We start from the raw sequence: 15,531 nt of genomic DNA, 5'->3' as shown, positions 1-15,531 counted from the left end.
AGCCACTGAGGTGCCCTAATCCTATTTATTAGTTAAGACAAAAAAATCTTTTATGTGCAAAATAGTCTTGCTGTTTGGTTAAATTTAGATGGAATCACAATAGGTTGGCACTATTTTAAATTACCTATTTGAAGTTAACACATTTTGCCTTAAAAATTGTTCACTTAAAACTTAAATTGTTCAATTAAAACTTAAAAGTGAGTATGTTGGTCCAAGATGAGTTACATTTTTATAGCTGAACGTCAGACCTGACCTGGAGCTCCAGGCGTGGGGAACTGAGCAGCTTCCAACAGAATTCGATTAGAAAGTCAAGATATCATCATCAATACGAGGAACAGAGACTTGTATTTCTCTGAAATACATGGCATTTTTACTTGTAATTACGACTTTTTTATGAGATCAGTATTTATTCCATTTACACCCATTGCAGACTTGGAAAACTCTACAGTTCTTATGAAATGCCCAAATGCACATGACTCCACATCACATAAAGAACGAATTCTTTCTGAAGGTGAACATAGCCGTTCTCACTAATAAACACTCAATCTGTCTACTTTGGCAGCTACTGAAAACAGTATTTGTGTTTAACTCAAAATTACAACTTGCATGACAGGATATAGATCAAAAGATGTGATAAACAATGTAAATGTTCAAATCTGAATATGAGAAAAACTGAACAAGCAGGTGTATTTAAAATGTACTAAAATATTCTAAAAGCAATAGACAATCTTAATAAAAGTAAAGGACATACCCAGAATTTTCTACCAAGATAGAACACGGTCAGTGCTTGCTTCCTAGAGCTGCTAGGCCTGGTCGCAAATCCAGGCTTGCCTCCTACTAGCTGGGTGAGTTGGTCAGTTTAACTTCTTACCTCACTGTCACTCAGTTTCCTAGCCTCAGAATGGAGATAACAGTATCTGCCTCCTGGAGTTGTGATAATTCCCTGAGTTAATACCTATAAAAGACTTAAACCACCACGTGGCACATAGCAGGTGCTCAATAAATGTTAGCTATGGATTTTCTCCTACTACCTAGTAAAAAGATTCTATTGAATGGTACAGCAAAATAATAGAATCCTGCTGATCTGTTAAACATGGTCTTCTAGGAGGACCTCATTGAACTATTTGCAAATGCAAAATAAATTCCTAAGACAATATTTTGACCATCTACTTTGATAATACATCAGCTAATACAGTAATGCAGATTCGTTTTTGTGGGTGTATAGAATGCCAGCCAATATTTTTTAAATCAGGTAATTGCCTATTTGTTTCCAAATATGCAGATATTCAAAATTATTTAAACAAACACCTTGATTTGATTTAATAAATTCTTCTCTATGCATGTGAATGCTTTGGTTCATGAAGACATGAGTTTTAATAAACTAATAAAATAGAAGTTGCTGTATTAGAATTTCATGGCCTATCTTGGGGGTTTTGTGGGCCTGTAAATTTTTTCTCTTTCTTTACAGTCCACAGACTAATGGGATATTTGTAAGTATATTGGACTTTCATTTCTTCAAGTGGGTCATATTAAAATAATACCCACACAACAGTTTCATCTAGTAATAGCATTTGATTATATCCAATCCAGGATCTACACAAACCATGTATGATTTTTTTTTTAAATGAGGAAAATACAAGTACAAAGGATAGCAAAGGAAACACCAAGAAAGCACAGATATGAAATAAGAGGTTAGGGTCAGCAGGGAAACTCTATACCAGCCCCAAAAGAGTGGTTGCTTCATTGTTTCTCTGGTGACATTACTTTTTCCAATGTTTATGTCAGGTGAGCAAAATAATAACATTCTTTGAACCACGTTGGTATTATCATAATATTAACAAACCCGCAAACCCAGAAAAGCTGTTGTCATTTCTCTTCTCCATAGTATTACAGAATCAAAACAATTATTAGTCACAGATAGAAATCTCCAAACATTCCCAAAGTGTCCTTTGTTTTCCTACCAAGTCAAGGTAGGCTCTGTCCTGTTGATGCACATTATTGTTAGGTGGTTCATTCATTTGGATACCTACTCTTCCTACCATACTCCCTTATCTGGCTTTGCTTTCCAATGCTCAGCTGACATCATTGTTGTCTGGTTCTCACTGAGCCTTTGTATTGGTTTCCTACAGCTTCTGTAACAATTACCACATACAGGATGGCTTAAAACAATGGAAGTGTATTATCTCATAGTTCTGAAGGCCAGAAGTCCAAATGCAAGGTGCTGGCAGAGCTAGTCCCTTCTGGGGGCACTAAGGGGTAATCTGTATCATGCCTCTGCCCTAGCCTCTGGGGACTGCCAGCAAGTCTTGGCATTCCTGGGTTTGTAGCTGCATCTTCCCAGTCTTTGCCTGTAATTACAAGCTTCTTCCTTAGGTGTCTTTTCTGTGCCTCTGTGTCTCTATGCCCAAATCTCCACTCCTATAAGGACACCAGTTATCAGCTGTAGGCCCCATCTTAAATCAGTGTGACCTCATCCAACTTGATTACATCTGCAAACACTTAATTTCTAAATAAGGTCACATTCACAGGTACCCAGGGTCAGGATTTAAACGTATCCTTTTGAAGGACACAGTTCAACTCACAACATCTTCTAATTGTCAAATCCACTTGACTATCTTGAGTCTTTTATCTTCTTTGTTCCCCTTTGTAAGTGAAAAACTCAGAGGTTTCCTGTATTCCTTGTGTTTACATTTTTTATTCCATTTTCTCCTGAACCAATTTTTTTTCTTTTTTTATTTGAATGTAGTTAACATACCATGTTACATTAGTTTCAGATGCAGTTTAGTGATTCAGTATTTCTATATGTTATGCTGAGCTCACCACGAGTATAGCTACCATCTGTCACCATATAATGCTATTACAATATCATTGACTATATTCTTTATGCTGTGCCTTTTATTCTTGTGATGTATTCATTCCAGAACTGGAAGCCTGTATCTCCCATTTCCTCTTCACCCATTTTGCTCATCCACCCACCCCTTTTCCCTCTGGCAACCACCATTTTGTTCTCTCTACTTGTGGGTCTAAGTCTCCTTTTCGTTTATTTATTCATTTGTGGGTTTTTTTTATATTCCACAGATGAATGAAATCATATGGTATTTGTCTTTCTCAGTCTTACTGATTTCACTTAGCATAATATCCTCTTTAATCAGACTTTTCTCCCTACAGTTCCACCAAAGCTCCCTTTGCCAAGACCACAAACATTGCTAACCCATTTTTTTAATTAAATGTCTCAATCACAACTGGAACCCTCTTTTATCTTTGAAACTCTTCCTTCATCTGAATTTGGGACACCACTTTCACGGTTGGCTTCCTGTCATCTTTCTAGTCTCTAAAGTTGGGCTCCCAATTGGGACCTGTTTTTTCTCTATCTGGAGATACTTCCTATGTGATCCCATCTAATCCCATGGTTATAAACACCAGCTGTATGAATGATAATTCCTAAACTTGATACTTCCAGCCCTCATTGCTTCCTCACTCTCCAAAATTCATGTACACATCAGTTTTCTCACCTTTGTCACTAGATGTTTAATAGGCATCTCAGTTAAACTGCATTCTTGACCCTACTCCCAAAATAAAATGTTGGGTCACCATTGCCTTGTATCTCATGTTTATCCATTGACTCTGCCTTCAAAGTATACCTAACTTCTTACCAACTCTTCTGCTACTTCACTATTTCCAGCAATCATTAACACTTATCTGAACTATTGCAACAGATTTCAAACTGGTCTTCCTATTTCTCCCTTGCCCCTACAATCTATTCTCACCACACCAGCCAAAGAAATCCTTTAAAATTGTATATAGAATCACAGTACACCTTTGCTAAAAACCCTTCATGAATTCAGCATCTTAAGAAACAAAAGCTGTATCATGGCCCAGGAGCAGTTTGTGACCTGGTCCCACTACTACCTCTCTGATACCATCTCCTAACATTCATTCATCTCAATCATTTTGTTCTCAATCTATTTTGTCATTTTGAAATGATAGCATTTTTGTTGTTTCTTGAGCATGTCACATACCCAGGGTATTCACATCTATTGTTGCCTCTGCTAGGAATGCTCTTGCCCTTTAGATATTTGCATGGCTAATTGTCTTATTCCTTCAGGTCTCTATTCATTTATCACTTCATCCAAAAGATACTACTTACCTAAATTAACACCCACCCTCTCTCTATCCAATAGGCTCTTTCTTCCTTCTTCTTGGTACTTACTATTTCTACCGTATCATACACTACCTGTTTTCTATCTCCCCTTCACGTGTTCAGAATACAAGCTCCTTGAGAATAGAAAGTTTGTCTGCTTATGGTTTTCACTGCTGTATTTATAGATCTAGAAACAGTGTGCAGCACATAGAGGATGTTTGATAACATTGGTTATTTAAATGTCTCTTTTTTCCGTTCTCTGTAGCATTTGACACTGTGGCCACATCCTTCTTGAATGTTCGTTTGGTTTCCCCTACTTCTCTGGCCACTAATTCTCAGGCTCTTCCTGAGGGTCCTCTTCCTTTTCTCATATATGGAATGGTGGCATCCACCCAGATTAAGACCTTGGTTCTCTTTTCTCTTCATTCTGTACATACTCCTTTGGTTGCAGTCCAAATCTCATTGCTATGACAAGCACCCACACAATCCCAGATAACTGACATACAGATCTTTGTCTCCATATCAAAACTTGCTTCTGGATCCAAACTTGTCTGTCCAGATGCCCTCAATACCTCCACTTGGATGTCCTTAGGGAAGCCTAGTAACAGCCTGAGGACTGTTCCTCAGACTCACATTGTATTTCTTGTCTTTGTTCCTAATAAAAGGTCCCCAGAAACTGGACTGATTTTCCTAATAATGATTAAAAAAGTCAAATAGCTGTTCTTTGTCAAACATTTTATTTATATTTTTTCCTAATACATATAATGATTCATTCCAGTAGATTGTTAAATCTGTTTTATAGATGAGAAAACTCGGGCTCAGGCACACGAACTTGCTCAAGTTTGCAAGGCTTCTAATATCTTATTTTAGTTGTGCTTAGTGTATAATTTCAGTTCTCTTCTGAAATGATAAATGAAATCTCATCTTCCTCATCACAAAACGATTCCAGGATCAATTTAACCATCCAGTCAACAGAACAGCGTTTTCTGTGTCTCAAAGGCTCATTGCATTTGGGATACTCAATTCACTTGGCGTCTCCTGACCACAAACCCAGGAAGAGTCCATCCCTGAGCATTGGCTGCCCTCCACACTCCCACATACAGCTGAGTTTTAATCTGCCCAAATTGATTTTTTCATTCTTTTCCCACAAATCCCCTGGAACTCAAACATCTTTCCCTCTCTTTCCTTCCCACAAAATCTCCTATAAAATATCTCAATAAGAGCATGTTGAATGTAAGACATATTTGCATGACAAGCCACATGTTTAGAAATGAATGGGGTTATTAAGGTGCAGGTGTTTACAAAGAATGTCCGAAAGTATCTTAGAAAGGGACACGGTGCCTTGTTCTAATCTCCGAAGTGAACTATTTGTCCCCATTTATGTCCTGTCTAAAAAAGTCCATTCAGCTCAATCATTCCCTCCTCAGAAGTTCTTCCCCGATGTCCCTTGGCAGCCTGCTCTGACCCACACTCTACCTATCTGTGTTCTGTTGTTTGTATTTTTGGCTTACTTTAATAACATAAGACATTACATCACTATTGGGGTGAATGGCAAGCACAAATTTTCTAGAACTTAAGTATACTAACATCCATAAATTTGAGGGTTTTTAACGGCCATGGAAAAAACAGAATCAAAATATATGTTCCATTTTTCATAATTTATTATATGTATTCTTCACAATTTTATGTATTTTATATTTTCCTCTTGGATGCCGGTATATCATGCACACATTTCCAAATTACACTGTATTTATGCCAGCTGGAGGCAAGGATCATATCATATGCATTTCTCTATACTCTGTGTGTAGCCGTATGCAGAACATATAGCAGGCGTTTGATAAACACTGAGCAAATAATGGATGGACAAATCAAAACCATCCCTTCCTGGACCACTCTGGAGCTTAGTAGTATTTAAAATCTGCTTTAGTTGTATTTAAAATCATTGTGCGTAAGGTAATCACATTTTCTAAACCAAACATTAGACCATTTGGTCTCATAAAATTTGGGGACCAAACATTTGATTGTCCTATTTAAAATCTGGGCTGTCCCATAAGGTCACCCCTATGTTTGGTACAGAAAGTATTAAGAAATAAGAATATAAACCTAAATGCCACTTGAGTCACAGCAGCCATATGTTTAATGCTTAAGAAGAAAGAGGTATAATATTAAAATTTGGAAATCTTCTAACCGAGACAGAGAAGCAACCCAGAGGTTGATTAAGAGTTGATTTGATGCATGCATTTTGCTTCACCTTGAGTGAAACAGCAGGCTTTAGGCTCCAGTTTCTTCCACTGGATTAAATCAGGTGTAGCATATGTAGGCTCTCACACAGCGGCTACTGCTGAGTCTGTCCAGAAAATGGCTGTGCCAGCAGCGATTTCCCTGTGGCTCTCCTATTTAATTGAATGAGAACCAGCAGGTGACTGGTGCCATCACGGGGGAATCACAGACACACTCTGAGCATGTCACTGTGTGATGGAGCTAATACACAGCCTTCTAAGTGGGGCACTGGGTTCTGTTCAGAGAAGGCGCACACACAGAGGTTTTCCTATTATTATTATCATTATTTTAATGTACTAGAGTTGTGACTTTGAAACCAATATTCTTACATCTTATGTAATTAACATGGAAAGTAGTGATGTCTCATATAATTTATAAAGTGATTATGTATCTTCCAACCCATTATTACTAAGAAATGTTAATACACCTTATGTATATTTCTGTCCTAATGTTAATGACAAGCAGTGATAAGAAAGGGAACTGGGGATCAAGGAAGAGTTTCCCCTCCCAACATATTGTGTATTTGTTCTGTGAATATTACGTGTTTGGTTGCTACAAAATAGTTAGAAATGTGGAGAATGAAGGCATCTGTATATATAAAATGATAGTGAGTATTCATTCAGTAGGAAAAAGATAAGCATTGCTGTTAATGTTCCATTAAGCCTCAAACATCAGAAGAGCACTAATTTTCACCATACCTTGGATTTTTTAGGGTGTAAAGGCAAAGCTAACTATCTGATCTGAATGAGGTTTCCTCGGTACTATTCAAAGACAAGAGGCATTAAAAGAGACCCATGTCAATTTATAACTCAGTGAATCTATCTTCATAGAATAAATGGAATATATAGACAGCAACTAGCAAAGCAACTCGTGTTTAGCAGGGAGAAAAATTTAGAAACCATTTGCACTCAAATGTTACAAAGATGTATAAAAATAAAGTCATATAAAAACATGTATGTGGATGACAGAAGTTTATGTTAAGATTTTCTTTTCTGCTGCTTAATGAGAACACACTTATTTAGTTCGAAGTCCACACAAAATAACAGTTGACAAAAATTATAAACAAAAGCTTGAGACATTATCAGAGAATGTTAAATAAGCAAAAGAATGGAGGCATTTAAGTGAAATTAGAAGACAAGAGATTGAGATAAAAAAAAATGTTAATACAGTTCAGTTTCTTTAAAGTTTTAATGATCACAAAGCATTAAGACCTAACCCCCTGAAGGTGGTAGGTGCTGGGGGCACAGTAACAATTCATATTAGCCTGTAAGCCCCCAAATTTACTCTGGTTGTCAAAAAAAGTCATGTGCTTAGTTAATGATCCCCACAGCATTGTGTTTGTCTGAAACTTTCATCTCCCTTGCTGTCTGCTGGCTTAAGGCTTACACCTTTGCTCTTAATAAAAGAAAAGAGAGCTATTTAACTAAATCTCCTAACCATTAAAAACAATTGGTTTTACGGGCACTTTCAAGTCCCCCTCAGAGAAAGCTACTACAAAAAAAAAAAAAAAAAAAAAAAAAAACACCACTTTGATGTGCTGTGGGGCTTAATCAGACATTCTAGAGTCAACAAATGCTAAGAAAAAAAATCTCAATAAAATGCTTTAAAAAATTGTAAGTCAGTTTGATAGAGTCTGAGTTGCATGTTTGTAGTGCTTTTGGAGATCTGCCAGTGCTAAATAGGATCCAGTTGGTGGGGACTGAAGGATTCCTGGCAGCAAATCAGGACAGAAAATCTGACCAAATAATGTCTTTCCGAATAGCTGACAGCTAAAATCTGTTCTCTGGCTGTTACTGCTGTGAGTAAATGGGCAGATATTTTATTTAAACACATAAGTGTGAAAGAAAGTTGTCATTTCCATATTCTGGAAAGTCCAATTGGAAAAAACAAGGTATTTTTCAATATTGTTTTTTAATGAAGCTTGCCAGTTTTAGGAAAATTTATCAAGAAAATAAGGTAGACTTCACCTATTTTTTCTTCTTAGAAATCAAGTTTGAAATTCCATGTCTATTTAACACAAAACAAAACAAAACAAAAAAACCATTCCTTCTATCCCATTGTCCATATTCAGGAAAAGAGAAGCGACTGAAGCAAGCTAAAGAAGAAGCTATGGCAGAAATTGACCAGTACAGAATGCAGAGAGATAAGGAGTTCAGACTGAAGCAATCTAAGGTAAACAAAGTCAACACAACTTCTTTTTAATGCGGCATAGATTATAATATATTAATATTCAAGAGGTATAATTCAGAATATCAAGGGGGGAAATACACTGGATTGAGCAGATGCAGTTCAACTAGCTTGAACATCAAACTAAATCTTACGCATTCTAGAATTACTGATTTTACACTTTCACTTTCAAGGCTTTTTGATTTGACATAGAAAGTGTCAATCAATAGTTAATATCTATTATGTTGCCTATTAAAAACTGTATTTTCAAATATTCAAATTGAAGGACCTGGTTGAGCATTATTTCTACTACAGATTATTGACTAACACATTTTATTAAGAAAAACACTTCACAAAATGTATTTTTTTGTCTATCAACATTCACCACTACAATCAATAAAAAGAGTTGTACATCGTTACAGAATGAGTTTGTTAAGCCACATCTACTTTGGTGAATTCAAGATTTACAAATGACCAAAGTAGATACTGTTACATATTGCTCAAAAGTCTCCTGGTATTTTTATTATTATTATTATTTCCTCTTTAACAGTCTGGCTTCATTCAACAAATCTTTCATGAAAATATTTTTAAAAGAATTTTTCCTCTACTAACATTTTCCAAATATCTACAGTTTAGAGTAAAAAAAAAAAATAAATAAGCACATGATATTTTCAGAACAAACATTCTCCCTTCTGTGTCGCAACATGGAGTAAAAAAAATTATTAAATTCCATGTGTTACAAACTAAAGTTCGTATGATATGGGGTTTTTTTTCTTTAGTAGGAACATAAATAAAGGCTGACACTGCAAGATGAACTACAAGCACTTTGGAAATCCCCTCATTTACAACTTTTATTTTAGTGGGAATGGATGTGAGACTCATTCATAGAGGATCAGGTAAATTGAATCCCACGGTAGGAAAAACTTTTCCAGTGACCTCTTTCTTTTTTCTTTTTTCTCAGTATTTTTTTTTTTTTTGGAGATTTTATTTATTTATTTATTTGACATAGAGAGAGAAAGAGTATGAGCACAGGAGGGGCAAAGGGAGAGGGAGAAGCCAACACCCTGCTGAGCAGGGAGCCCATTTGGGTCTCTATCCCAGGACCCTGGGATCATAACCTGAGCCAAAAGCAGAAGCTTAACCAACTGAGCCACCCAGGTGCCACAGTGAGCTCTTTCTTAACATAAAAAGTCCTTCCTAGAATAAAGTGGACCATCAGCTAAAATAAGTTCTTCTTATCAATATTTTTAAAAAGGCATCATAAAATCCAAAGTCTATACATGTGTATAGAACCCTCCGTGATTGGCCCTTGGCTGTCTCTCTAACTTCTCAGTTCTGAAAATGTCATGTCATTTTACTGTGAACCAGAGATATTTTTTAAATGATAGTGTAGGGAAAAGCATTTCTTTATGTTTTTATGAAAAATTCATTGAAAGAAGCCAGTCAATTGAAAAAGAAACCATAAGGAAATAGGAGAACACTTTCCAGCAAGCAATGTGCAATAATATCTACTAGGGTCATTTGTAACATTTTCTATTACCTTTGTCTCTATTTGTTCAATTCTAGCCATAACTGCCTTCCCGTTCTTCCCCAGACTGAACACGCCAATGGCACCTTTGCACATGCTTTATTTCCTCCTGGAATCATCTTCTTTCAGACATTTTCATCCTTCTTTGATCTCTGTTCATTTGTTAACTCCTCTTTCTGGTCACCTTATTTAAAATTGTGTCTCTCATCCAAAAAAGAAATTCCCCATTATAGTCATATCATGGATCATTACTAGATACATTGTAAATTTACGTTTTTAATTGCCTGTCTTTTCTTCTGAACTATAACACCAAAATGGCAGGTTCTATGTTATGTTCTCTGTTACTTTCCCCAGTGATAAAATAGTGTCTGCTCCATTTATTGTGTGTAAACACACAATAAATATTCACTGGAAGAATGGGTAACTAACATTTCTTCTGTGCCTTTATCTTTCCTGTTGAGTCCCATCATGACCCATGACATGTTGGGAGCTAAGATAATAGTCATCATTAATGCCAACCAGCATTTATTATTCCAGGCAGAATATTTCTGATGTACTTATTTCTATTTTTAAGTAATCACAAGACTGACTGTAATTTTAGAAAGTAGTTGGGTTAAATCTCTTGAAATATTATACCTCCAGAAAGATCTCCTAAGATGTAAATCTGGTTCAGGGTATTTGTTCTCTGCTTTGGAAAACAATTAAAACTCCTCATTGCTGTCATAATTAGAGCTCTAGGCCAATTTTCCAGCTAGTTGATCAAAAGCTCACTCACATAGAAAGGTTAACAGGTTTAGGCCTCCACTACTTCATGCATATTGTAAAACCATTAGCACAAGATATTCTTTCCTTGGCATGACCTCCATATGTCAGACATATTGTTATTCCAGTTAAATCTCATCATCATTAACCCAGGGCAAGTAAGAGGTCTGGGAGGAGACCCAAGAAGCCAGTTTCCTGCCTGCTGTGGGTGAGACACCTCGATGTCACTTTTTTTAGTTACGTCTTTTAGCTCTTGTTAATGTATGTGTTGTTTCAATTCCCCTGATGTATCAACAGAAGCAGGTATCCCAGTGTGGGTTGTTTATCAACAAATATTGTTTCATTAAAGATTTATTTATCCCTTGCTTGGCATTGCTACCGGATATAATTTCTTCTCCAAAAGAAGATATTACATGGTTAAAAGGAAATCTGGACTACAGTGCAAACATGAAATCTCTTATTAATGCCAAGTAGAAGTTAGATGGCCCATGAATCTAAACAGAAGACGTGAAAACAGTTTCCTGGGGCATATTGAAGACTTTTGTATCTTTCATCTTTCCTCCTGAATTCATTTTGTTTTCTTAAAACAACCGTAGATTGAGAATGCAAAACTGTGTTTTGCGTATGATAGTGGGACCCAAAAACCTCTGCTTTCTCCTTTAAAAAGAAAAAAAAAGTTTTATTTATTCTATTTGAGAGAGAGAGTGAGCATGTGAGTCGGGTGAGGGGAAGAAGGAAAGAATCTCCAATCAGACTCTCCTCGGAGTGCAGAGAGCGACACAGGGACTCAATCCCACAACTCACGAGATCATGACCTGAGCTGAAACCAAGAGTCAGATGTTTGACCAACTGAGTCACCCAGGCACACCTCTCTGTTTTCTCTCAAACAGGAACATTTGAACAATTTATAAGTAAACATACTGAATGCTGAAAGATTTCCAAACACCATCAGTCATTTAGCTGTAAATCTAATAAGCCTCAATCTCAATATTGAAGTTTTGAAAATTAACAGGAAGAAGTCCTTAAAGGGAGTCCTTTGATGAAGTGTACCACCACATGCCACACTATTATCAACTTTTAATTTATATAGTGTCCTAAACATTCAGATAGCAGACTTCTGCCAACAAGAGCAGCAGAGTGCAGGTAATAAGTTCTCTATAATGTGTTCTCTGTAATACGTTCTCTGATTATTCTATTCAGTTAAAGAAATATGCACTGAGCATCTACTATGCTCTAAGCAGTGTTAGAGACACTTACAGTACATCAGTGGACAAGGCAATTGATCTTTTGTGGAGCTTATATTCATTCCTTTACTCTCCTGGATGGTTTAAATCCACACTGTCTGCATATATAAAGGTATGGAATTCTTCCTGAGGAAGGCCATTTAAAATAGTATATGGTACCAGAGGAGAGGTGGGTGAGTGAAGGGTGTTAAGTGTACATTTATCTTAATGAGCACTGAGTAATATATAGAATTGTTGAATCACTGTATTGTACACCTGAAACTAATATAACTATAGTTAACTAATATTAACTATACTGGAATTAAAATTTAAAATAAAGTAAAAAAAATAATAAAACAGTATATGGTTGGTTACTGGTAGAACAATTCAATATAGAACTATAGAAATTCAAATTACTGAACATCAAATAAACTCAAAATAATATTATATTTATTCAGGATGAGGCATGGACTATGGGCTACTTTTTAAGAGCATTCCAATGTTTCCGAAAGTATAAAATGGATTAAAAAGCACGAGAGGAGCGCCTGGGTGGCTCAGGGGTTAAAGCCTCTGCCTTCAGCTCAGGTCATGATCCCAGGGTCCTGGGATCAAGCCCTGCATCAGGCTCTCTGCTCAGTGGGGAGCCTGCTTCCCTTCCTCTCTCTCTGCCTGCCTCTCTGCCTACTTGTGATCTCTGTCTGTCAAATAAATAAATAAAATCTTTTAAAAAAAAATAAATAATAAATAAAAAGCACGAGAAACATAATCAGTGAAAATTATAAAAATCACCGACATTGGGGCACCTGGGTGGCTCAGTGGGTTAAAGCCTCTGCCTTCAGCTCAGGTCATGATCCCAGGGTCCTGCTCAGTGGGGAGCCTGCTTCCTCCTCTCTCTCTGCCTGTCTCTCTGCCTACTTGGGATCTGTCTGTCAAATAAGTAAATAAAAATCTTAAAAAAAAAAAATCACCAACATTTACTGCTCAGTTGCTCAGGGCTAAGCTCCTTGTTATGTACCATCTATACTATAATCCTTTCAGAAAATCATCGTATTGTCTTAGAAAAGCACATGAAGAATACAACCAATAGTAGTAGCTGCCATCTGTGCGCTAGTCTCGTACTGTCAAAAATGGTGGCCACTTCACCTATAGCTAAAAAACGCTCATAATGTAGCTAGTCCATGCGTGGAGGAGATGGGTGGTGTAACTGGGTGACAGGCACCAAGGAGGGCATGTGACGTCATGAGCACTGGGTGTTATATACAACTGATGAATCACTGAACTCTACCTCTGAAACTAATAATACACTGTATGTTAATTAATTGAATTTAAATAAAGTTAAATTAAATTTTTAAAAAATTTAGCTAGTCCCCATGAAGATGTTCTGTAAGTATAAAATATATACCAGATTACAAAACTTAGTATGAAAAACAACAATGCAATAATTTTATACTGATTATACATCAAAATAATAATATAAAGAATACACTAGGTTAAATAAAATATGTCATTAAAATCAATTTTATCTTTTTTAAGTTAAATTAAAATATTTTTAAAGATTTTATTTATTTATTTATTTGACAGAGATCACAAGTAGGCAGAGAGGCAGGCAGAGAGAGAGGAAGGGAAGCAGGCTCCCCACTGAGCAAAAAGCCTCATGCGAGGCTCGATCCCAGGACCCTGGGATCATGACCTAAGCCAAAGGCAGAGGCTTTAACCCACTGAGCCACCCAGGCGCCCTAGTTAAATTAAATTTTTAATTAAAATTAAAAAGTCACCTTTATAATGTGACTCTGTAAAATTTAAAATTACTTCTATGGCTTGTTGGGACACCTGGTTGACTTAGTTGACTGACTTGATTGTGGCTCAGGCCATGATCTCAGGGTCATGAGATGGAGCCCCACTGTGGACTCCCTACTCAGCAGGGAGTCTGCTTGAGCTTCTCTCTCTCCTTCTGTTCCTCCCCCCAGTTTCGCACGCTCTCTCTCAAATAAATAATAAAATATTTTAAAAATTTACATATATGGCTTGCTTTGTGAGTCATGTTACATTTCTATTGGACAATGCTGAAATAAAGAACCTAAATTGAAATGAACTTTTTCAAGGGCCTACAGAATAGTTCAGCAATCTAACCTAATAATAGCTGTTTTTAACACTGTTCCAAAAAAATAGATAATAATTTTATAATAGTTTGTCTTATACATTTTTCAACACTAAAGAAGTTGGATTTAAGACTTTTTTTTTTAGTTTGGTAGACTCTCACGTAAGATAGTGGGTTTAGAGGGAAAAATAGATTTTGGTAAAATAATTTTGGTAAGTAGTTCTCCTCCATTTTTAGACTTCTTCCTAGCAAGGGAAATTCAGTCCATATGTCTCTGCTCCTTGTATTCTCACTTATCAAAATGTTATTTTATAAAAGTTATTTGATGTCTTAGAAGCTAGTTTTCCTTAAGTGATTTTCTTTGAACTGGGAAGCCTTTATTGCATGGAGTATAAACAGAAAAGAACTTGAAACTGATGGCCTCAGTTGCATTTGATTTCAAGAGTAGGACCTAGAAAGATAATTCGAATTCTAGAATTTAAAATAGTCTTATGAGTCAATCATTAGTGTAGTCTCTTGGATTGAACTAAATGCATACCTTCTTTGTGTGTAAACACTCACAGAAGAGAAAAACAAACAAAAGCCAGCTGTGTCACCTTAACAATGCTGTTTAAGAAAGGCTGAGTTTACAAAGGAGTTAAATTAGGAGTTGACTGTTTGCTTAGCAAAGGATAACTTTACAAAGGGTTTCACTGCAGAATCCCTTTAAATTAGCAATTCCCCTGGTGAAATTTTATTTTGTTCAAATCTCTTGGAGATAATGGGAAATACTAGGAAACCCTGCCAATGAGAGAGCAACCAGAAAGATTTATTAAAGTGCATCTAAAAATATAATGTAACTAAATGGACACGTATATCTTTTTTTTTTTTTTTTTAGATTTTATTTATTTATTTATCAGAGAGAGAGAGCAAGAGAGAGAGAGCACAAGCAGACAGAGAGGCAGGCAGAGGCAGAGAGAGAAGCAGGCTCTCCACTGAGCAAGGAGCCTGATGCGGGACTCGATCCCACGACCCTGGGATCATGACCTGAGCTGAAGGCAGCGGCTTAACCAACTGAGCCACCCAGGTGCTCCTGGACATATATATCTTAAGTTGAAATTCAATTTATATTAAAATTTTCAAAATTGTATCTGTTACCCAAAAAGCAATAACTATACATGCCAAAGTATTGTACTGGGAATGTTGTAGCTATATCTTCCTGAAAAACCACAATCAGTATGTATTTTAAAAATTGGAAAACCAGTTATTTGCTCTTTAAAAATCAGCAGAATGGGTGAAATCATGTCTTTTAACTTTATTTTCCAGATTTTTAATTCAGAAAAGTAAACCACAG

The 15,531-nt window shown here is 36.3% G+C and overlaps 1 protein-coding gene across 2 annotated transcripts in view; it reads left to right on the top strand.

Moving 5' to 3' along the window:
• Window positions 1–15,531, top strand: part of ATP6V1G3 (ATPase H+ transporting V1 subunit G3) — a 56,014-nt gene that overhangs the window by 39,916 nt on the left and 567 nt on the right. For both annotated transcript variants that reach the window (XM_059146545.1, XM_059146544.1), the window contains one exon: window positions 8,493–8,593. In XM_059146545.1, the coding sequence (XP_059002528.1) occupies window positions 8,493–8,593 (101 nt within the window). The remainder of the gene's footprint in view (window positions 1–8,492; window positions 8,594–15,531) is intronic.

The sequence above is a fragment of the Mustela lutreola genome, chromosome 14 (genome assembly GCF_030435805.1).
Source record: "Mustela lutreola isolate mMusLut2 chromosome 14, mMusLut2.pri, whole genome shotgun sequence".
Classification (NCBI taxonomy): domain Eukaryota; kingdom Metazoa; phylum Chordata; class Mammalia; order Carnivora; family Mustelidae; genus Mustela; species Mustela lutreola.
Note: the sequence above shows the minus strand (reverse complement) of the source record. Positions and strands in the feature narration are given on the sequence as shown.